The sequence below is a fragment of the Schistocerca serialis genome, chromosome 2 (genome assembly GCF_023864345.2).
Source record: "Schistocerca serialis cubense isolate TAMUIC-IGC-003099 chromosome 2, iqSchSeri2.2, whole genome shotgun sequence".
NCBI classification, from domain to species: domain Eukaryota; kingdom Metazoa; phylum Arthropoda; class Insecta; order Orthoptera; family Acrididae; genus Schistocerca; species Schistocerca serialis.
The window spans coordinates 287,601,811-287,627,392 of record NC_064639.1 but is presented as its reverse complement, the minus strand read 5'-3'; the positions used below and the strand labels follow the sequence as shown (position 1 = coordinate 287,627,392).

The 25,582-nt window shown below is 44.1% G+C and overlaps 1 protein-coding gene across 4 annotated transcripts in view; it reads left to right on the top strand.

Annotated features, from left to right (window-relative positions):
- LOC126457056 (microsomal triacylglycerol transfer protein) overlaps positions 1-25,582 on the top strand; it is a 220,485-nt gene that overhangs the window by 47,074 nt on the left and 147,829 nt on the right. For 2 of the 4 annotated variants that reach the window (XM_050093047.1, XM_050093048.1), the window contains exon 2: positions 25,099-25,122. The exons of the other annotated variants lie outside the window; for them this stretch is intronic. In XM_050093047.1, the coding sequence (XP_049949004.1) occupies positions 25,099-25,122 (24 nt within the window). The remainder of the gene's footprint in view (positions 1-25,098; positions 25,123-25,582) is intronic. 4 annotated transcript variants of the gene reach the window in all.

Here is a 25,582-nt window from a genome sequence, read left to right as displayed (position 1 = left end):
AGCCTCAAACCACTGCAAGAATTATTTTTCGTTGGAATCTGACCTTGGCCGTCGACGTTAACGACGTAATAGCCCTATCCAAGTGGACGTAGTTCGTAGCATACAGTTAATCAACAGTTGATGACTAGTCGTAGCATGACGAGGAATACTTTTGCAGTTATTTGGTCAGACATATCTAATGTTTGAGCACAATATCCGTCTGTGATTACTAACAGCAGGATTATCAGTGTGTGGTGTAAAAAGATAGCAATGCATTAGTAATGGATTGCACATGATAAATCTGTCGATAAGACACAATGACCACGAACCTAAAGGCTACTTCTAAATTTTTTAAATTCAGTTTATGTGGGGGTCCACAGCTTCATCGTGTTTCGAAAATAAAGACATGGTCCAAATAGGCTGTATTCTTTTTATTATCTGTGCAATTGGTCAGTTTCAACATAATACAGCCTACTTGGATGATGTTTCATTGTCAAAGGTACTTTTAGAGTTTACAAAACAAATTATCGACGAAGGGTAGAAAATCCGTTGATGTAAACCGTAAATATGGTAATCACAAAGTCAGAGTAGCTGACCACAAGAAGATATTGAAAAGCGATCCCTATTAATTCCATTCATTTCATTACGCCCACCGTCGTATCCTTTTAGTTTGGCCCTGGAATGTCCTCGGATGGTCCGGCTTAGACGTTCACGAAATCCTTGTTTCAATCCCGATTTGTCTCAAATTTTCATTTCCTCTCAAGATGTTCGTCTTCAGGATGGACTAGCGCGTCGTCATCGTTTTGCGTAAGACGCATTAGAAATCTGCCTGTTTCGTACTCACAAAATTTATGTCCATCGTTTGCTTACTCCACCTTTGTCTCTCGTTCCTCCGGCTTGCAGCTCATGATAGTAACATGTTGTTTACACCTATCACTGTATTCCGCTATTCTCTCATTAACATAATATACATTGAATAATTACGAATGTTTTCATTTGTAATTAAACGTCTTCTTCTGCAACCTTCAATTCTCCTCAAAAATCTCGGCTCTGCTATTTGGATGTTGTTGTTCAGATGGTTCTGAGCACTATGGGACTTAACTGCTGAGGTCATCAGTCCCCTAGAACTTAGAACTACTTAAACCTAACTAATCTAAGGACAACACACACATCCATGCCCGAGGCAGGATTCGAACCTGCGACCGTAGCAGTCGTGCGGTTCCGGACGGTGGCGCCTAGAACCGCACGGCCACCGCGGCCGGCGATGTTGTTGTCATCGGTCACTATTTGTTCAACTCCCGCTTCAATACAATAATAATGGTATCCCCATAATTATAGAAAATGTGGTCCTTGATTCTTTACGGGCCCTATAGTCACGTGGTCAGTGTATCGCAGAACTGCTTGAAATTAGTGCTGCTTATCATCTGGTACATCATTATAATAATTATAATTCGTGTCGCTGCCAAGTTATTTAAAATTTGACACCTGTACAATTACTTCCTTGTCAGCTACCACATCTTTCATCTTAGGCAAGAGCATTTTAAGACTGTGTTTTTTACATGCTTGGTTACCAGATGCACTGCTAATTGAAGGTGATCTTCACTTTTTTGTACTATTACTTCACCATCTGCAAACACTAATGCATTAAGATTAGCGTTTTCATGTAATTTAATTCCTGAATAACTATCCGAGTTCGTACTTTTAAGGACATTAGCAACACAAATGTTAAAAATAGCAGATGCACAAAATCACTTGCCGTCTAAGCACCTCACGACGGAAGTGGCGCAGAGCGAACCCGCTTTTTTCGCGTCCGCGACAAACTAGCCGCAATTGAGGGCGACACAAAGAAAACTAGGGAGCTGCAAAATTGCAGCGCGTCAAAATACCGCGCAGCGCCTCTGCAGCGCGCCGGAAAACCGCAGTTTCTTTTAATGTTAGTCCACACCCAAGCCGTTTTTATGTGGGTTGTGAGGAGACTGCCAGCGGTACAACATTCCGCTCTTTTGCCAAAAGCTATAAAATGTAAATAAAGACGGTACAAATACAGGGTGTCCATAAATTATCGTTACAACTTAAGACTTAAGTACCTTTAAAACTTCACTAGATATCAACAAATGGTTTTCAACAAGTAATAAGATAACCCATAAAGACTTTCTGCATTCATACACATCCTTAGTGGCACGGATAATTTCTAGTCGGCGTTCCATTTCTCTCAGCTTATAATTCAAGATCTCCAAGGTGATATGTTCAAGTGCCGGCCGAAGTGGCCGTGCGGTTAAAGGCGCTGCAGTCTGGAACCGCAAGACCGCTACGGTCGCAGGTTGGAATCCTGCCTCGGGCATGGATGTTTGTGATGTCCTTAGGTTAGTTAGGTTTAACTAGTTCTAAGTTCTAGGGGACTGGTGACCTCGGCAGTTGAGTCCCAGCCATATGTTCAAGTCCTGTAGGTCTCTAATCTTCGTTCTGTACACCAGAGCCTTAAAAAAAAAAAACACACACACAGGAAGAAGTCTAGTGCTGTGGCTTAGGGGATCGTTGCGGCCATGGAATTGGACCAAATCGTCCCATCCTATCCGGAAACTGTTCATCTAGAAATTGACGGTCATTTAGGAACCAGTGAGGTGGTGCCCCACCCAGCTGGAAAATGACATGAGGTTGCCATTGTTCCAATTGTGGCACAGCAAAATCTTGTGACATCTCCATGTAACCACCACCGTTGACGGCAGACTCGATGAAAAACATTGACCTTGGGACTGTCTCTTTCTATGTCACGTCTAACATGAGGATACTGTGAGCCCCATATACAAACGTTATGACGGTTCAGTTTGTCGGATACATGAAACGTTGCCTCATCAGGGAAACAAATCTTTTCCAAAAATCATTGGTTGCTTCAATCTTGTCTAGCATATCCGCTGCAGGCTGTTCGCGCTTAAGTTTGTCCGTAGGCTTCAACGCCTGCAGCAGCTGGACCCTGCAGTGACATAGCCGTAACCTCTTACGCAAGACAGTGTGCACTGTTGATCGTCTCATTTCCAACTCTTTGGCCCCCTCACGCACCGACTTTGTCGGACTTCTTGCAAACGTCTATCGTACATTGCCCATGTTATCCTTTGAAACAGAGGGTTGAAATGGTTCAAATGGCTCTGAGCACTATGGGGCATAACATCTGAGGTCATCAATCCCCTAGAACTTAGAACTACTTAATCTTAACTAACCTAAGGACATCACACACATCCATTCCCGAGGCAGGTTTCGAACCTGCGACCGTAGCAGCAGCGCGGTTCCAGACTGTAGTGCCTAGAACCGCTCGGCCATTCTGGTCGGGCGAACAGTTGTTCGGGACGGTGGTTGCCTTTCATATCGTGTTCGAAAGTTTCGTTGCATTTGGGCATCGGGCGTCGTCTGTATGAACTGGGTTACACACTGAGCATTTTTCCTGTGGCGTCCACATTTTATCAGGTTTCCAAGTTCAATGTTGTGTCCAAATTGCGTCACCTGGAAGGCAGAAAGAAAAAAGAGTTATCGCATGCTGAAAACTGTCCGTTATATCTAGTATAGTTTTAAAGTTTCCAGAATGAGATTTTCACTCTGCAGCGGAGTGTGCGCTGATATGAAACTTCCTGGCAGATTAAAACTGTGTGCCGGACCGAGACTCGAACTCGGGACCTTTGCCTTTCGCGGGCAAGTGTTCTAACAACTGAGCTACCCAAGCACGACTCACGCCCCAATTTAAGTTTTAAAGTTATTAAAGTCTTATAATTATGGACATCCTGTATAATCAAAAGGTGAATATTTTATAGGCGTTTTTAAAATTTATAAAAGGGTGAATTTTGTGGACATTTACTTAACATTAAAACTGTTGATTTCCTTTGTTGTTACATTAAAATCTAAACATTAAAAGACAAATATAAGTATATTTGAACCAGTTGAAAAACAATGCCTTCCTTAGAGATGACGTTTTGAAAAGAACAGTACACTTTCACCAAAAAGCAGAATGACCTGCACAGGAAAAAAAAAAAGATATGCACGGAAGGGAAAACGTGCTCTTTAGGGTTGAGGGGTTTGGGAGAAGTATACGGGTCTGTTGGTTGATATCTATGAAGACGAAAGTATATGTTGGGGGTGGATAATGGGAAGACAGAAAGTGAGTCGGATTCTACTGTACCGTACTATCGATAGAAGGTAACGGAGAGGGAGGGGGAGCCCCGATGTGGAGTGGGATAGGTGGAGAAATATAGTTGGGAGGACGGATAAATATCGGAACGAACTGCATTGTCTGTGAGAGGGGGTCGGTTTAAGTTGCGCTGGGATAGGATATAGAATACATTTAGTCACAGGGACAGTTGTATCTGTTGTTACAGGCGCGGTAGCATGCCAGGATTGGTGATCGAAGAGGAAACAATGGGGTATTGGAATTTAGTTTGTAATTAGTGTAAGATATGCGGAGGTTCAAAAATGGTTCAAATGGCTCTGAGCACTATGGGACTCAACTCCTGAGGTCATTAGTCCCCTAGAACTTGGAACTAGTTAAACGTAACTAACCTAAGGACATCACAAACATCCATGCCCGAGGCAGGATTCGAACCTGCGATCGTAGCGGTCTTGCGGTTCCAGACTGCAGCGCCTTTAACCGCACGGCCACTTCGGCCGGCCTATGCGGAGGTGTTCAGTGTGAATAAGGAGGGGGTGAGTATTTGACGAGATGCTAGAGGAGCCGTGAGGGAGACGGTTAACGGGTGTGAAAAGCAAATCGGTGTGCATGGTACTCAAGGAATTAGATTGGTTGGTTGTTTTGGGGAAGGAGACCAGACAGCGAGGTCATCGGTCTCATCGGATTAGGGAAGGACGGGGAAGGAAGTCGGCCGTGCCCTTTGAGAGGAACCGTCCCGGCATTTGCCTGGAGCGATTTAGGGAAATCACGGAAAACCTAAATCAGGATGGCCGGACGCGGGATTGAACCGTCGTCCTCCCGAATGCGAGTCCAGTGTCTAACCACTGCGCCACCTCGCTCGGTAGGGAATTAGAGAGAGTTATATAATACGTGTGGCTTTTTGTTGGATGGTTATTAGGTGCAGTTTCCCTGTTAATTTCCAAACGTGAGTTAGTCCAAGATATTTTAGTATATTAGGTAAGTGGATAGGATGGTTGTAAATAAGGTAAAAGTTACGGCACGGAATGTACAGCTGTGCACTGGAGTGGACAATCCTGAGCAGTCACTGGTTACACCAGGAGGAAAGCTGATTAAGATAGAAGGATCGTTGAGATTTTTGGGGTATTGGGGAGAGATCGAGGAATACAGTGTCATCATCATACTGAAGGAGGTGAACTGGATGGGGTTATGAAACTTCGTGGCAGATTAAAACTGTGTGCCCGACCGAGACTCGAACTCGGGACCTTTGCCTTTCGCGGGCACGTGCTCTACCAACTGAGCTACCGAAGCACGACTCACGCCCGGTACTCACAGCTGTACTTCTGCCAGTATCTCGTCTCCTACCTTCCAAACTTTACAGAAGGAAGGTAGGAGACGAGATACTGGCAGAAGTAAAGCTGTGAGTACCGGGCGTGAGTCGTGCTTCGGTAGCTCAGTTGGTAGAGCACTTGCCCGCGAAAGGCAAAGGTCCCGAGTTCGAGTCTCGGTCGGGCACACAGTTTTAATCTGCCAGGAAGTTTCATATCAGCGCACACTCGACTGCAGAGTGAAAGTCTCATTCTGGATGGGGCTACTTTGGCATAACATCAGTGTAGAGGATGTAAAGGAGAGGAGAGGGCGGGATACACCTGTGATAGGATAGATTCAAATGGCTCTGAGCACTATGGGACTCAACTGCTGTGGTCATAAGTCCCCTAGAACTTAGAACTACTTAAACCTAACTAACCTAAGGACAGCACACAACACCCAGCCATCACGAGGCAGAGAAAATCCCTGACCCCGCCGGGAATCGAACCCGGGAACCCGGGCGTGGGAAGCGAGAACGCTACCGCACGACCACGAGATGCGGGCAATAGGATAGAAGATGAGGGAAGTAGTACTGTTGATACTGACGTAAGATGGACGGTTACATATAAAGGAACCAATTGTGCAGACGTGGTTAACTGGAACTGCATATGTCTGTAGTTCGAGGAGGAGACCGGAATGTCATACAGAGGCATGCGCTTTTGTGAGGTCATGAGATACGAAATTGCGGATTTCGTTGTTGAGGTAACGTCGATATGCAGCATGATTTTGGAACATGTATTGTGTTCGAACATTATAAGCTGCCTCGAAGAGAACGCTCTATCTATTGAAACACAGACAACATAGATTTAGAAAACATCGTTCTCGTGAAACGCAACTAGCTCTTTACACACACGAACTGTTTAAGTGTTGTCGACGAGAGATTTCAAATTGATTCCGTATTTCAAGATTTCCAGAAGGCTTTTGACACTGTACGACATAAGCGGCCTTGTAGTCAAATTGCGTGCTTATGGAATATCGTCTCAGTTATGTGACTGTATTCGTGATTTCCTATCAGAGAGGTCACAGTTCGTAGTAACTGACGAAAAGTCATCACGTAAAACTGAAGTGATTTCTTGCGTTCCTTAAAGTAGGGTTTTAGGCCCTCTGCTGTTCCTTATTTATATAATCGGTTTAGTAGATAATCTGAGCAGCCGTCTTAGATTGTTTGCAGATGATGCTGTCGTTTACCGTCTAGTAAAGTCATCAGAAGATAAAAAAATGCAAAACGATTTAGATATTTGTGCGGTGCGAAAATTGGCAATTGACCCCAAATAATGAAAAGTGAGAGGTCATCCACAAGAGTCCTGAAAGTAATCCGTTAAACTTCTGTTACACCACAAATCAGTCGAATCTACAGGCTTTAAATTTAACTAAATACCTATTAATTACAATTACGAACAACTTAAATTGGGAAGATCACATAAAAAATGTCGTGGGAAAGGTAAACCAAAGACTGAGTTTTATTTGCAGAACACTTAGAAAATGTAACATATCTACTAGAGAGATTGCCTACACTACGCTTGTCCGTGGTGTTTTGGAATACTTCTGCGTGGTCTGGAAACCTTACTAGATAGGATTAACGGAGTACATCGAGAAAGTTCAAAGAAGAGCAGCACGTTTTGTACTATCGCGAAATAGGGGAGAGAGTGTCATTGACATGAAACAGCATTTAGGGTGGCCATCATTAAAACAAAGGCGTTTTTCGTTGCGGCGGAATCTTCTCACGAAATTTCAATCACCAACTTTTTCCTCCGAATGCGAAAATATTTTGTTGACGCCGACTTTCATAGGGAGAAACGATCACGACGATAAAACAAGGGAAATCAGAGCTTGTACGGAAAGAAATAGGTGCTCGTTTTTCCCGCGCACTGTTCGAGATTGGAATAATAGAGAATTTGGTGAAGGTGGTTCGATGAAGTCTCTGGTAGACACTGAGGCGTGATTTACGGAGTATCCTTGTCGAGGATGATAGAATAAAAGATGCGTGAGGAACAAGAGTTGGTCATCAGAGGAGAAGTTGGAACATAATCCACACTGGTACACAGCAAGAGTTTTATGGATGTGATGGAAGAGAATGGTTCTGAAGACCTTGCTCTACTCCGATGTGAGACTGACGGTTCGATAGGAGGAAGTACTGCTAGGGGGTTTGTTTGGTTTGAGGAGAAGTAGGATTTTGGAGGTTTTATACAGCGCAGTGTAGTAGCCTGCGGAGGGCATCGTGTTGTAAAGGGCGAAATGGGTCTTGTGAAGGAATGGGGACGCTCTTTTAGGTGATGTAGGCAATGCAGTTGTGAAAGAGAGCGACGTTGCATTATCAAATGGTTCAAATGGCTCTGAGCACTATGGGACTTAACAGCTGCGGTCATCAGTCCCCTAGAACATAGAACTACTTAAACCTAACTAACCTAAGGACAACACACACATCCATGCCCGAGGCAGGATTCGAACCTGCGACCGTAGCGGTCCCGCGGTTCCAGACTGAAGCGCCTAGAACCGCTCGGCCACCCCGGCCGGCTGATGTTGCATTATCAATATAATATTTGTTTTACGTCTTTTCTATTATTTATGTTTTCTGTTCTTACTGTGGAATGTTGTCCAAGTAATGGAATCTGGGAGCAATTGACCTGACAGTGGAGCTTGTACATTCATATATTGTAGGGGATAAGGAGTAGTCGAAATGAATATCATCAAGAGTTGCAATGATGTAACAGTAATATGATACAAAGTGATTAGATTTGATCATTCTGGTAGGGAATTGTTATTACGTAGAAATGGATAATGAGAAATGGAGATGCAGCTTAAGAAATCAGCTGTCCGATACTTGGAGTTACGGGTGTGTGTAGCGTTAAGCCCAGTGCTGTTAGGCGTCAATCCCGACGTTTTTTGGCATTGAGTAAATTTCTGATATGTTTCTGTAACTGCCAGTGACGTGTGAGTGTATTCGGTCCCGATTCTGTAGGAATGAGTGTTAGAAGCGACGGGTCTCACGTAGATGGAATAGAGCTTGTAGAGGGAAGGTAGGGCGATTAGGATATATGGGTTCGATGTGGATGTGAATGGATTCGGCGTCTAACAAGGCCCGCAACGAGAAGGAAGCATTACGAATTATACTATATGATGCAAACTATCCGAACACTTATTAGTCGGCATTAATATGGAGAGCGTCCACTCTTCGTCTTTATGATGTCTTGAATTCAGTTGGAAACACATTCAGTAAGGTGACAATGTCTGCGGAGGAATGGCAGCCCTATTCTTCCTCAAGAGTAAACTGACGTCATCGCTGTTATTGTGCCAAGGATCTGTAATGGATGTTTAAGTAAGCGGCAGTAATGTACACTGAAGTGCCAAACAAACTGGTATAGGCATGCGTAGTCAAATACAGAGATATACAATCAGACAGAATACGACGCTGCGGTCAGCAACGCCTATGTAAGACAAAAAGTGTCTGGCGCAGTTGTTAGATCGCTTACTGCTGCTACGATGGCACGTTATCAAGATTGAAGTAGGTTTGAACATGGTGTTATAGTCGGCGCAAAACCGATGTAACACAGCATCTCCGAGGTAGCAATGAAGCTGGGATTTTCCCGTACGACCATTTCACTAGTGTACCGTGAATATTAGGAATCCGGTAAAACATCAAATCTCTGACATGGCTGCGGCCGGGGAAAAGATTCTGCAAGAACGGGACCATCAACGACTCAAGAGAATCACCCAACGTGACAGAAGTGCAACCCTTCCGCAAATTGCTGCAGATTTCAATGCTACGTCATCAAGAAGTGTCAGTGTGCGAACCATTCAATGAAACGTCATCGATATGGTCTTTCGGAACCGAATGCCCTCTCGTGTACCCTTGGTGAGTGCATGACACAAAGCTTTACGCCTCGCCTGGGCTCGCCATACCAACGTTGGACTGTTGATGGCTGGGCCGGCCTTTGTGACCGAGCGGTTCTAGGCGCTTCAGTCTGGAACCGCGCGACCGCTACGGTCGCAGGTTCGAATGCTGCCTCGGGCATGGATGTGTGTGATGTCCTTAGGTTAGTTAGGTGTAAGTAGTTCTAAGTTCTAGGGGTCTGATGACCTCAGATGTAAAGTCCCATAGTGCTCAGAGCCATTTGAACCATTTGTTGATGACTGGAAACACCTTGCGCTGCCGGACGAGTGTCGTTTCAGATTGAACCGAGCAGACGGACGTGTACGTGTGTGGAGACTACCTCATGAATCCATGGAGACTGAATGTCAGCTGGGGACTGTTCAAGCTGGTGGAGGCTCAGTAATGGTGTGCAGCGCGTGCAGTTAGAGTGACATGGGACACGTGACACGTCTGGATACGGCTCTGAGAGGTGACACGTATTTAAGCATGCCGTCTGATCACCTGCATCCATTCACGTCCATTGTGCATTCCTACCGAGTTGAGCAATTCCAGCAGGACAATGCGACACTCCACACATCCAGAATTGTTGCAGAGTGGTTCCAGGAACTCTCCTCTGAGTTTTTGCAAATCAAAATGTGTGTGAAATCTTATGGGACTTAACTGCTAAGGTCATCAGTCCCTAAGCTTACACACTACTTAACCTAAATTATCCTAAGGACAAACACACACACCCATGGCCGAGGGAGGACTCGAACCTCCACCGGGACCGGCCGCACAGTCTATGACTGCAGCGCCTCAGACCGCTCGGCTAATCCCGCGCGGCACCTCTGAGTTTAAACACTTCCGATGGCCACGAAACTCCCCAAATATGAACTTATTGAGCTTATCTGGAATGTCTTGCAACGTGCTGTTCAGAAGAGCTCTCCACCCCTCGTGCTCTTATGGACATACTAGGGTGATTCAAACGAAAATTTAAATTTGTAGTAACAAATCGAAAATACGCTCCGTTATCCTGTAAGTTGGTAAGCGTGCTACAAACAGCGTGCAGAATGGCCTGTAGGTGGCGCATAGTGCAGATCCACACATACTGTCGCAGTATCATTATAAAGATGGCCGCCCCACTTGCGACGTGCACCAGCGTAGAACAGCGTTCTATTATTCCGTTTTTGCGTAGTGAAGGTGTGAAACCTACTGAAATTCATCGTCGAATGAAGGTTCAGTGCGGTGATGCACGTTTGTCACAGCAGCAAGTCTACGAATGGAGTAGGAAGTTCGCAAACGGTGTGACTTCAGTGGAAGATGCTCCACGTCCAGGTCAGGCACAACGAGTTGTGACTCCACAGAACATTGCAGCAGTTGAAGCCATAGTGAAGGAAAACTGCCGAGTCACAATGAATGATATCGCAGCATGTTTACAGATGAGTCATGGGTCAGCACACCACATTGTGCATGATGTGCTCCAGTTTCACAAAATGTCTGCAAGATGGGTGCCACGGCAACTGACTCCTGAGACGAGAGAACGACGTGTTGATGCTTGTGAAGAACTTCTTCGGCGCTTTGAGCGAGAAGGTGATGGCTTCCTTGCAAGAATCGTTACTGGGGACGAAACCTGGGTTCACTTCCACCAAATGGAAACGAAGAGAGCGAGCTAGGAATGGCGCCATTCCTCATCACCATAACCAAAGAAGTTTCGAACAGAACCATCAGCAGGGAAGGTCATGCTGACTCTCTTTTGGGATGAAAAAGGCGTCATTTTGGAGCATTACATGCCTAGAGGGACCACTGTCAACAGTGCATCATACACAGATCTCCTAAAAAATCATCTTCGGCCTGCAATCAAATCAAAACGACGTGGATTGTTGTCAGCAGGTGTCCTTTTGCAACATGACAATGCAAGGCCCCACACTGCCCGTACAACAGTTGCAACAATCGCAGACCCGCATTTTGAGTGTCTTCCTCATCCACCATGCTCACCAGACCTTGCCCCAAGTGATTTCCATATGTTTGGAGCACTCAAAGACGCAATGGGAGGAAAGAAGTTCCGTTCTGACGAAGAGGTATGCTACGCGGCGCATGATTTGTTGCACGGACTACCAAAAGAATTTTTTTCTAAAGGAATTTATGGACTTTGTAAGCACTGGAGGACTTTCATTGAGCGTGGGGGAGATTATGTTGAAAAGTAATACAGCTTTGTACCACTTCTGCACAGAAAGTAATATTTAAAAAATATTTAAGGTTTTCATTTGACTCATCCTCGTATGTACTGCCCTTCAGGATTCATGGTGTCAATTCGCTCCAGCACTACAGACATTAGTCGAGTCCATGCCACGTAGTGCTGCGGCACTTCTGCGTGCTGACGGGGGCCTACACGATGTTAGGCATGTGTACAAGTTTCTTTCGCTCTTCAGTGTAGGTGGCAATGGTACGGTCCACGAGAGTGAGGAAAACGTCGTATCCTGCCTCTACCCTATTTGTCTTCAGTACTATGGTTCAGCTTCAAGCCTAGACGCTGCGACAGACACGTGACTCCTCGACGCAGCCGTTACCCGGAATCCCTCCGCCTGCGGGGTAAACAGCGTGCGTGGCACAGCGACCACGTTGGGCAGCGCGCTGCCGGGTGAATCACCTCTGCCTGGGGACAATTGCCGGTGATTGAGGCAGTTAGAGCCGGGAAGCGGCGCGCACCTCGCCTTCCCGTGGCGCCGGCCGCTGCCAGGGCCTCCGTGTCGCCTTCTCGGCCGCTAGCCACTCCTTCCTCGTCCTGTTACAAACGAAATTAGTAAACTCTTTGCAATGTGAGACGTCTGTTTTTCTTACTGTGGTGTCGTACAATAGTGTTACTACCGTCTACACTTTCTGATCAAAAGAATCCGGACATCGAATGTAATCAATTAAGCACTAGATGTCATGAGTTTACAAAGAGGCGGATAGTGATATGTTGTCAGCAGAGAAGCAATAACAGCAGAATATGCCAGTCATGATCGCTCACAAGGAGACAAAACGGTAATCAGATTTTTGTAATCTTTTATATTAATACACAATTTTGACATCGTTATCGTGGGGGCGATCTATGGTATTTTGAACGCTGAATAAATTTTCAGCTGCCAATACCGCTAAAATCATTTATTCATGTAGATTACTCGTTTCGGAAAATCTCTCCTGTCATTTTCGGACCTATGTTTACATAATACACAATATTCTCCTTCAGTACAGTAAGTGGTGCTATATAATGTACTGTATGTCCATTTTGAAAGCTATTGTGATCTATACTGTAATTCGGCATGTCTGTATTAAAATAACAGCTATGTGCACAAATGTTATTGCGCCGATTACTAGTTCTCACATTCATCACCACTTTACAGCTCCAAAGTTGTAAAGTGGTGATGAATGTGAACACTTGTAATCGGCGCAATAACATTTGTATGTGTACATACTCTTATTTTAAAACTGACATTTCGACTTCCAGTACAGCCCACGATATCATCACGGACATATAGAGTGGAGTAAACAAAAGTGGTTCATATGGTTCAATTGGCTCTGAGCACTATGGGACTTAACTTCTGAGGTCATCAGTCCCCTAGTTCTTAGAATTACTTAAACCTAACTAACCTAAGGACATCACACACATCCATGCCCGAGGCAGGATTCGAACCTGCGACCGTAGCGGTCGCACGGTTCCAGACTGCAGCGCCTAGAACCGCTCGCCCACTCTAGCCGGCAAACAAAAGTGACCCGGAGAACATAGTTTGAGGGTACATTGAAATATAGCAGAGGAAAGGAAATGCAGTACTAACATGACTATAGCACATTTGAAACTGACCACCATTCATCTCTTGGCACTTTTGGGCCCTGATCAGCAAGTTACTGAAGGCAGATCGAAGCTGGACTGCTGGAATTGCTGCAGTCTTATCCGAAATGTTCTGCAGCAGTTCTTGAAGACTACGAGGGTGCCGACTGTATGGGCAGTTGTTCCATCCTGTTGGAAGTAGCTGTGGTCTTTTCCTCCCCCGTTAATGCTGACGCAAATGGTATCCACTCATATGGACCACTTTTCTTTGCTTATTTGCTCCATCCTGTACACTGTACAGCCCCGCTTACTGTTCTGAAGGAGAAGATTGTGTAATGATATAAACATAGAACCGAAGAAGGCAACAGAGAACTGTCGAAACCGGTACCATAATCTATATGAATAAATGGCGGTTAAAAATTTATTCCACTGGGGTCTGAAGCGCACAATAATCCTGGGTTCAGTGTGAGGCGGCGGTGAGGTGGTTGGACCGCTGTGGCCTGTTGGGGGGGGGGGGGGGGGGGGGTTGTGAACCACTGAGGGCTACGGCGGGACAAAGCCTCTCCGTCGTTTCTAGGTCCCAGGTTCAATACTCAATACACACAATGTCCTGGTCCTACGTAAAATCGGTAAGCGGGTCCAAGACTTCCATTCAGTACCTTGTTGACCAGTCGGGTGTGGTAGCTGAAGATAGCAAAACGAAAGCCGAAGTTTTAAATTACACGTTCAAGGGATCTTTCACACAAGAGAATCATACAAGCAAATAATCATTTGGCCATCGGGTGGAATACCTAGTAGTAAGCATCCCTGCCGTAGAGAAAGAACTGAAAGATTTGAAAGCAGATAAATCACCATGTCCGGATTGAATCCCAGTTTGGTTTTACAAAGAGTACTCTACGGTACTGCCCTCTTGCCTAGCATGTATTTATCGTGGACCTCTCGCCAAGCACAAAGTCTCAAGCGACTGGAAAAAAGCGCAGGTGACTCCAGTATAAAAGAAAGGTAAAAGAACGGACCCGCAAAATTATAGACCAGTATCCATAACTTCGGTCTGCTGCAGAATCCTTGGACATATTCTCAGTTCAAATGTAGTAAACTTTCTAGAGACTGAGAAGCTTATGACCAGGAATCAGCATGGTTTTAGAAAGCATCCCTGGTGCGAAACTCAGCTTGCCCTTTTCTCACATGATATACTGCGAACTATGGATGAAGGGCAACAGACGGATTCCATATTCCTAGGTTTCCGGATAGCTTTGGCCACGGTGCCATTCTGCAGGCTGTTAACGAGGGAACTAGCATATGGAATAAGTGCACAGATACGCGAGTGGCTCGAGGACTGCTTTATTTTGTCCTCGACGGCGAGTGTTCATCAGACTTAACGTTGCAAAGCGATATGAAATTGAACGAGCATGTGAGAACCGTTGTAGGGAAGGCAAATGGTCGACTACTGTTTATTGGGGGGAACTTTAGGAAAGAGTGGTCCATTTGTAAAGGAGCCCGCATGTAGGGCGCTGGTGCGACCTACTCTTGAGTACTGCTCGAGTGTTTGAGATCCGTACCAGGTCCGACTGAATCGAAGCAATTCACAAGCGGGCTGCTAGATTTGTTGCCGGTAGTTTCCAACAACACGTAAACGCTCGGAGATGCTTCGGGAACTCACACGGGAATCCCTGGAGGGAAGGCAACGTTCTTTTCGAGCAACACTATTGAGAAAATTTAGATAACAGGCTTTTGAAGCTGTCTGCCAAACGATTCTAATGCTGCCATCATACATTGCGCGTAAAGACCACGAAGATAATACACGAGAAATAAGGGCTCATACGGAGGCATATAGATAGTTGTTTTCCCCTCGCTCTATTTGCGAGTGGGACAGGAAAGGAAATGGCTAGTAGTACAACGTACCCTCCGCCACGCACCTTATGGTGGTTTGCGGAGTATCTGTGTAGATGTAGATGCAGATGTACACTATATTTCCAGAATGGGCTCTGAAATGCTTTATAAATAAAAGCGAAAAGCGTCTGGTGAAAACCACTTTTAAAATGCACTAAGCTTAAGACGATAAAACCAATAATAATAATAATTATTATTATTATTATTATCGGAACAGGTATCGCAATGCACAACCCATCGCGAGGACAGCGGCGTTCTGAAGATGCTCGCGTTAGTCGAGTGAAAAATGTAAAACAAAGAAAAAGTCACATGCGACTTGTGGCGGCTCTACTTTTTTAATTTCTAAGGTCGCTGTTCCCCTGTACGCAAATGCTAGCGCTAGCTGTATTTACGCCTAGTCAGGCCTGGCGAGATGTGCACAGGTATTTACGACTGAAGTTAAAGCTGATGTGGACCATCATGAAGATTAAGTTTAACCTAGACTGCTTACACTTGGTGTCATCCCAAAATATGCACGAATACACATTCGGAATCCATCTCGTGTAGCACAACGTAACGCGAGGACGATGGAGTTCTGAAGATGCTCGAGTTGCTGTAAAATTAAGGAAAAGTTACATGCGACTTGTGGCGGCTTTGCGGTTTTAACCAATAATAACTAATTATATGACAGCTGCTGCTGGAGATGGCCATGCAAACAAACATATTAAAGTTGTGTAGTTTTGTTTCGTTTCGCTATACCCATGCGAACACAAACACAAGTACAACCCCATTATACCCCATGTTACGACACACCTGCGCTCTAGTGGTGCGCTGTGCGACTACGCCACGACGTGTATTACCAATCAAAACTTGGAGAGATGCACTGTCCACTGACATGTGTCATGTTTTTGTATGTCTTGTAGTTTCGCGCAGTCGTTAGGAACTAATGGATAATTCTATATACATAAATTCTACAACTTCCATTCTACATCACATCAGTGATAAAATTCAGTAATGAATGAGAACTCAGCCAGGGAAATCCCTTACAACCGCATTGATTGTCAACAGGTCTAAAGCATGTTCCTTTCTTCCAGGAGTATTACTCCCGGAAGGTACGCAGGAGAACTTCTGCGAAGTATGAAGAGAGATAGTGGCGGAACGTCGTAGCGCAGTCGCACACGTACTCTTATTCCATTGGCAGTTGCAAGCCTGACGTGTTCTTGTCCTGATTCGCCTAGCGCACCACTTGACCTTCATAATCTCTGGAGCTTCACCTTCATGCGACGGCGCCTTCATGCTGACCAAGTGCTGCAGATTACTCTCACAACTATCAGTCTAAATTTAGTACTGGTATAGGGGGCGTCGAAGTTTTTTCATCTTACACAACTTTTGACTCGTTACAGTTATTTTTAATCTCTTTTCACCTAGACGAATCGTAACCAGGGACTTATGAAAGGAAGAGCAACATTTTGCCAACATCATTAACGACCAAAATACAGGCATCAACTTCGTTCTTCTCAAACTGAAGTGCCGGCCGGAGTGGCCCTGCGATTCTAGGCGCTACAGTCTGCAGCCGAGCGACCGCTACGGTCGCAGGTTCGAATCCTGCCTCGGGCATGGGTGTGTGTGATGTCCTTAGGTTAGTTAGGTTTAATTAGTTCTAAGTTCTAGGCGACTGATGACCTCAGAAGTTAAGTCGCATAGTGCTCAGAGCCATTTGAACCATTTTTTTCAAACTGAAGTAAGGTACGGTTTCATTCCAAAACTAATCAAAAAATGGTTCAAATGGCTCTGAGCACTATGGGACTTAACTTCTGAGGTCATCGGTCTCCTAGAACTTAGAACTACTTAAACCTAATTGACCTAAGGACATCACACACATCCATGCCCGAAGCAGGATTCGAACCTGCGACCGTAGCGGTCGCGCAGTTCCAGACTGAAGCGCTTAGAACCGCTCGGCCACAGCGGCTGGCCCAAAACTAATCCATCCTATTGTTTTTTGTTGGATTTGGGTGTCCGAGACAGATTATGTGGGTGAAGTACTAATTCTTTAATCTTCCCGCTAATGTCCTGTCGGTTTCGTTATCCTATGATGGCAGAAGCAGGGGAGCGTTCCAAAATGGCGCCTCAACTAAGTGAGCCAAATGAAGTCCATCGAGGTTTGTTAAAAGTGTATGGAGACAGTAAAGAAGGTGTGAGTAACGTGAGGCGGTGGGTACAGCATCTTTGTTGTGGTGAAAAGAATATGCACAACTAGCCAAAACTCCAGTCGATACTGCTCAGCTGTCATCCCTCATAATGAACAGCATCTCGATCAACTAGTCCGCGACGATCGGTGGATTACGAACAAGAAATCCTGTGAACAGCTCAATGTCGGCTGTAACACCGTAGACCGTATGTTACGCAACGCCGGTTATCGCATAATGTGTGTGAAATGGGTTCCACGGATGTCTCCAATACGAGTCGGAATCCAAAATACTGTTCATGGAGTGGTGTCATGCTGTTTCTCAAAAAGAGAAGAAGTTCAAGACACAACCATCTGCAGGTAAAGTTATGTGTGCAATCTTGTGGGATATGCAGGGTGAGGCTCTTTCAAACGTATTGGAGCATAAAGCAGCCGTCAGTTCGGAAACCTACAGTTCGATACTGATTCAGCTAAAAGTCATAATTTCCAGACACAACCCAAAAAAGAAGAAGCACTTGCGTTCGAACACGATGACGCCAAGACCAAAAACAGTTTTTCAGCCGTGGAACTCGCTTCCAAATTTGGTTACACTGTCCCACCACATTCATCGTACTTAATTTACCACCTTCGGACTCCAATCTGTCTGGGCGTATGAAAGATGGACTACGTGGCCAACATTTTCCATACTCGGATTCTGTTCTCAAAGCTGTAAAACAGTAGCTGATTCAGGTTTTCACGAAGGCGGTGCGCAGGCTTTTGTTCGCAATTGGAAAAGTGCATAATGAGTGGTGGTGGCTATGTGGAATAATTACAGTATGTAGCTAAAATCTTGCTCTATTTAACTGTGTTACTTTCCTTTCTATGTCTGTTGTGGTTTCCATAAAAATAAATTGGATGCTTTAGTTTGTACGTTTTTTACATCAGATTAGCAGATCTGTATGAGATAATTTCAGTGATATATCTCTTTTGTAGGTCTCCTTTACTTTGAATATGCAGAGTTGTTATCAGAATGAGATTTTCACTCTTCAGCGAAATGTGTGCTGATGCGAAACTTCCTGGCAGATTAAAACTGTGTACCGGACCGAGACTCGAACTCGGGACCTTTGCCTTTCACGGGAAAGTGCTCTACCATCTGAGCTACCCAAGCACGACTCACGCCCCGTCCTCACAGCTGATGGTAGAGCACGTGCCCGCGGAAGGCAAAGGTCCCGATTTCGAGTCTCGGTCCGGTACACAGTTTTAATCTGCCAGGAATTTTCATGCAGAGTTGTTGTTCCGGCCGTTTGAGAGCCACGCTGCGTGGAAGTTGACTCTACTTGCTAGCTATTCCGTAGTTGACCATAAATCTATCAATTATTGCTCGTATTCAGTTCTGACGCAACTGTGGACTTACCCTGGCAAACACATCGCACCTGGAATCGCTGTTTGGATAACGCACTAAACTATTGGGTCCTGGTCGTCGTAATGTACGTAGAACTTGTTTCCTTCTTGTCGTCCATCTAGGATGTAGCGCTCTTTGGCTTTAAGGGAGAACGAAGATTAGCGTTTAACGTTCCGTCGACACCCATATCATTAGAGACGAAGTCAAGCTCGAGGTGGTTAAAGGATAGGAAAGGAAATCGGCCGTGCCCTTCCAAAGGGACCAATTCTAGGGAAATCACGGAAAACATAAATCATGATGGTCGAATGCGAATTTGAACCGTTGGCTTCCGGAATGGGTTTCCAGGGTGCTGACCACTGCGCCACATCGTCTTTCCGTAGATGTAGTAGAAAACCTTGTGGAGATGGTTAACTACTTATCTATGGGCTGTGATGTAATCACCTAAAAATAAGATACTGATTTCTTGACGGAAGTTATTTACCTATGTAGGCTGTTATCTATGCGCTGTGATGTAATCACCTAAAAATAAGATATTGATTTCTCGACGGAAGTTATTTACCTATGTAGCCTGTTTTATTTTTAAATAATCACTTTATTTCATGATTTAGAGATTAGCTAATTTCACCCCGTTGGACATTTTCAACCTACCTAATGCTAAAAATAATAAAAAAAGTTACAGCAGCGTTAAGAAGAACAAGAAATAAAATCCAAAATAAAATAATTTCACGCACTCTGTTATTTGTGAAACTAACTCTATAATTTTTTTTTTTGTTAAACACTGAAATACAGAATTTTCCCTGACAAAGACAACTCAAATTTAACCTATTCATTTGTTACCCACAACATACAAGCCCAACGAAATCTGACTGCTATACATTGACAAAAAAAATGGCTCTGAGCACTATGGGACTCAACTGCTGAGGTCATTAGTCCCCTAGAACTTAGAACTAGTTAAACCTAAATAACCTAAGGACATCACACACATCCATGCCCAAGGCAGGATTCGAACCTGCGACCGTAGCGGTCTCGCGGTTCCAGACTACAGCGCCAGAACCGCGCGGCCACTTCGGCCGGCATACATTGACAATATGACTTCCAATAAGTAACTGAATTGCAAGAAACCCCAACAATAATACAAATCCAAAAAATATGAAATTAAAGAAATGAAAAACTACCTCCTAGTCTGTTAATTGCCAAAACTCATTTCAATCATGAATATCGAGAGTGGAAACCCCATTCTTTTTTTACAAGTCACTTACCTCACAGAAAATCTTCATAACACGAACTACAGCAGTTACAGCAAGTACCAGCAACAACCAGCTAAATAAAAATATTCTAACTACTATAGAGTCCAACTATTAGGAGGCATATGATTAGCGAAAGAAAGATTTTGTTGAAGAGCAAACAATGTATTTAAAAAATTTAACCTTATTCATGTAACATCCTGTTTCAAAAATTATATAGTTGTCAGTAATTCCACTACCCAAACATTTACATAACATCCATCATCATACATTTCCTTGCATGTTTTCTTATAAAGACATTATTTCATCTTACTTTACATCGCGTGTCCTACCAACACAGTGTCTCCACTAGGAATACCATGTCTATACATTTCCCTATCCACTCGCTAACTGCTAATTCGTCCAACCACAGAATCTCTTGCCGAGGGCGCAGAGTGCTGTCAGCGATATTATCACAGCCTATAATGCTGCCAACATACTAACAGGGTACTTGCACTTGTATCACAGTATAAAAAAATTGTTAGCTTGTAGCATTACACACTCCAAACATATGCGTAGAGGAAGGAACAAGCCATGGCGTTCTTAACAATGGTTTGTCATAAGCATGGTAGTTACAGTAACAACCTTTATATACAGAACGGTTATAATTAAATTACAACTACTCACAGAGGTCCAGTGTAGGCTGTATTATCGTATGACAGCGAAACTTCGTAGATATTCTAATTCATTAATGCAGAGCCGATGTATGCTGGAAACAAATTAATTTCTGTTTTGGCAACCAGGTGCACATATGACGCTATGAATGCAAGAAATACGTATAGAAGTAGTGGATTAGTAACGGGGCTTGGGCAGAAAAGTTCAAACAAGTGAGAAACGCATACTGTTGATTTTATTATTAACCGCCGCTTACACAGTTTGTTCAATATGAGTAATGGAGACGTCGACAGGATTCTGTGGCCAGATTTCCACCTAATGGCCAAAACGTGGTACTAGTATTTTTCGATCGTAAATCGGTTCCGCATTAACGTACTAGCATATCTACCAAGTTTCACTGGTATACGATAATTACAGCGTACACTGGACCTCTGTGAGCAGTTGCTTGTTAATTGTAACCACCCAGTACATCATTATTCAGCGTGATTCACATTAAAACGCGAAAATATAAATTGCATCTCTTACCGTTAAATAAATTATTATCTATCTTCTTACACAAGCATTTCACGTCTTACCATTAGAAGCAGTGGTTGGGAAGGGAGTGAGACAAGGTTGTAGCGTCTCCCCGATGCTATTCAATCAGTATATTGAGCAAGCAGTAAAGGAAACAAAAGAAAAGTTCGGAGTAGGTGTTAAAATCCATGGAGAAGAAATAATAACTTTGAGGTTCGCCGATGACATTGTAATTTTGTCAGAAACACCAAAGGACCTGGAAGAGCAGCTGAACGGAATGGACAGTGTCTTGAAAGGAGGGTATAAGATGAACATCAACAAAAGCAAAACGAGGATAATGGAATGTAGTCGAATTAAATCGGTTGATGCTGAGGGAATTCGATTAGGAAATGAAACACTTAAAGTAGTAAAGGAGTTTTGCTATTTGGGAGCAAAATAACTGATGATGGTCGAAGTAGAGCGGATATAAAATGTAGACTGGCAATGGCAAGGAATGCGTTTCTGAAGAAGAGAAATTTGTTAACATCGAGTATAGATTTAAGTGTCAGGAAGTCGTTTCTGAAAGTATTTGTGTGGAGTGTAGCCATGCATGGAAGTGAAACATGGACGATAAATAGTTTAGACAAGAAGAGAATAGAAGCTTTAGAAATGTGGTGCTACAGAAGAATGCTGAAGATTAGATGGGTAGATCACATAACTAATGAGGATGTATTGAATAGAATTGGGGAGAAGAGGAGTTTGTGGCACAACTTGACAAGAAGAAGGGACCAGTTGGTAGGACATGTTCTGAGGCATCAGGGGATCACAAATTTAGCATTGGAGGGCAGTGTGGACGGTAAAAATCGTAGAGGGAGACCAAGAGATGAATACACTAAGCAGATTCGGAAGGATGTAGGTTGCAGTAGGTACTGGGAGATGAAGAAGCTTGCGCAGGATAGAGTAGCATGGAGAGCTGCATCAAACCAGTCTCAGAACTGAAGACCACAACACCAAAAACCATTAACTGGGTGAAAATACAATTACGTAATCTTAAACCGTTCAGGAAACGTGGAGGTGAACATCTTGACTGAGTCGCCCTCTGCAAAAATGGTAATGAGTTAACGTGAGATCGGCGGGACAGCGAGTTACTCCCCATCCTTCGTGAGGGCCAGCTGTATTCGTTGCGGCTTGCGATTCGCTAGCCGTCGCCAGCAGTTGCTCTCTCAGCGGACCGCAGCCAGCCGCTTGCTCACTTACGTCACGTACAGAGCCGAGAGCCCACCTGACTTCCCGGGGTCGTCGGCCGGCGCAGTTGGCTCCAGTGTGAAGGTCGCGCAGAGGCAGGAGTGCAGCAGTCACGACTTCGCACCACGGCACCCTTCTCCATTCTCGGCAACGGGCTAATGGCGTCCGCGCTTGTTAGTCCTATAAGGAGGTGTTAACAGAATTTCGGGCGCGGGAAAAAGCACTGACATTAAAATTATGGTACACCATCAGTTCATTTACACGTACATCCACATTTCTATTCCCCAGTAGTACGTTATGTGATGGAGGGTGCACGTTGATATTCTACGCCTCAATCCGAATACTGATGTGATGTAGCTCTCCACTCTAGACTATTTTATTGAAGCCTCTTTCTCTCTCCATAATTACTGAACCTACATTCATGCGCCGCCGTTTATTACAGCCAAGTGTTGGCCTCCCTCACAATTTTTACTACTCTCCCCCGGATCTCTATGCTACCTTCCGCAGCCAAATTCACGTTTCCTGTCTCTGGATCTATCGACTTCCAGTCCCAATCCAGCTCACAAATTTAATAAACCAGGAAGTTTTTTATTTATTTTTTCTTATGGGACTTAACTGCTAAGGTCATCAGTCCCAATGCTTACACACTACTTAACCTAAATTATCCTAAGGACAAACACACACATCCATGCCCGAGGGAGGACTCGAACCTCCGCCGGGACCAGCCGCACAGTCCATGACTGCAGCGCCTGAGACCTCTCGGCTAATCCCGCGCGGCCAGGAAATTGTAAAACAGCGTATATTCTGCTGCGATAGAAAGATCCATTCTGAAAACAACTCCTAGACTGTAGCTAAAAAATTTTCCGCGATACTCGTATTTTTAGGAATGCTAGTTCAGAAAAGTATGGAAAAACTTCTGTGAAGTCTGGACACTTGTTGTTGTTGTTGTTGTCTTCAGTCCTGAGACTGGTTTGATGCAGCTCTCCATGCTACTCTATCCTGTGCAAGCTTCTTTATCTCCCAGTACTTACTGCAACCTACATCCTTCTGAATCTGCTTAGTGTATTCATCTTTTGGTCTCCCTATACGATTTTTACCCTCCACGCTGCCCTCCAATGCTAAATTTGTGATACCTTGATGCCTCAGAACACGTCCTACCAACCGATCCCTTCTTCTTGTCAAGTTGTGCCACAAACTCCTCTTCTCCCCAATTCTATTCAATACCTCCTCATTAGTTGTGAGATCTACCCATCTAATCTTCAGCATTCTTCTGTAGCACCACATTTCAAAAGCTTCTATTCTCTTCTTGTCCAAACTATTTATCGTCCATGTCTGGATACTAGGAGAGACATACTGGCGGACGTGAGCCTGTGAAAAGGGGTCGTGGAAGTTGACTGGATAGATAAGTTCCCTAGAACGTTGTCTACAAAAGGGGAGGTTCACAATTCGAGCCCAGTCCGGCACACAGTTTAAATCTGGCAGAAATTTCAAAATATACGACACTCCACTGCAAACCGGTGATTCATTCCCTGCTATATTAGTATATGATGTTTGGTGCACGTACATGTGCATCTACAACTACACTCTGCAAACCACCATGAAGTACACGACAAAAGGTACATCCCATGGTACCGGTTATTAGGGTTCCTTCCCGTTCTTTTCATGTATGGAGCACGGGAAGAATAATCATTTGAATGCCTCTGTCAGTGTTCTAATTATTCTGATCTTGTCCTCAGGATCCCTATGTGAGCGATAAGTAGGAGGTCGTAATACATTCCTAGACTCAGAATTTAAAGCCAGTTCTTGAAACTTCGTTAGTAGGCTTTCTCGGGATAGTTTATGTCTTTCTTCAAGAGTCTGCCAGTTCAGTTTATTCAACACCTCTGTGACATTCTCCCACGACTTAACCAAATCTGTGACCATTCGTGCTGCCCTTCTCTGTATACTTTCAACATCCCCTGTTAGTCATTCTTGGCACAGATTGAACAGTATTCTAGAATGGGTCGCACGAGTGATTTATAAGCAATCTCCTTTGTAGAGTGATCGCACTACCCCAGTATTCTACCAATAAACCGAAGTCTACAACCAGCTGTATCCACGACTGACCCTACATATCATTTCATTTCATACCCCTTAGAAGTGTTACGTCCAGGTATTTGTATGAGTTGGTCGGCTCTAACTGATGTGAGTTTACGAGAAATTTCGGGAAAATAAAATGGCTGATATTCTGCACCACAGTTTTGAGACGAAGGGCTGGATCCGATTGTCCGATTGCCTTATTTCCTCGTATTTATGTTTTCCACAACTATAGCCGTAGGATACTACGTTTTGTTTCGTTTTATGAAGGTGCACAGTTTTATATTTCTGAACATTTAAAGCAAATTGCCAGTCTTTGTACCACTTTGCTATCTTAAGACCTGGCTGAATATTTATGCAGCTTCATTCATACAGTACTTCGTTATAGGTAACTGCATCGTCTGCAAAAAGTCTGAGGTTACTATTAATATTGTCCGTAAGGTCATATAGAACACGAACAGTAAGGGTCTCAACACACTTCCCTGCGGCACACGCGATGTTACTTCCTTCTCCATCCAAGAGTAGTACCTCCCTCTGTCCTTCATTTCGTTGCATGTGTGACAAATAAAGACTTAACGTCCGATTATTTTTGGCATTAATCAGTATGCGTCTCTGTCACTCGTATTAGGTAAACTGTAACATTACAAGAAATTTCGGGAAAATAAACTGGCTGATATCTTGCAACTCAAGTTTGAGACGAAGGACGGGATCAGAGTCTCCGATTGCCTTCTTTCCTCGAATTTATGTTTGCCACAGAAATAATTTTTTGCTGGTGGAGGGACCAAAATTCTAATGACTGTCTTGTTTCTTATTTCTAGGTCCAATGTGCCACATGGCGCCAGGTAAGATTTTTCCTAGCATGCATCTACATAATGTTTTCTGTCTGTTTTACTAACCACAAATTGTTTCAAAACCCTTAACGGCAAGAAGACGGAAAGAAAATGCATGCTGAATGCAAATAAGCTGGGATATTGCCACTGGATAATGCGAACATAAAATTCTGGGACATTTGCTTAAGACTCGCATGGTGTTGGTGCAATCATATTTCGCCAGGGAAAGGTGCTGCTTGAAGTTATTCTCTAAATCAATCATCACAAGACTTTGAACGAATCTATGCTAGCACTGTAAAATAACACGAGCAGCGTGTCCACGCCGGAATCAGGTGGCTACAGTGACGTATGGCATTTCGTGCCGTATCCCTGAACTCAAATGTTCTATTTTTTAAATTACTTAAGCGGTACAGACATATTTTTATCATGAGATTCATGAAATGAAATTATAAAAGATAGTTATGAAGTTTTA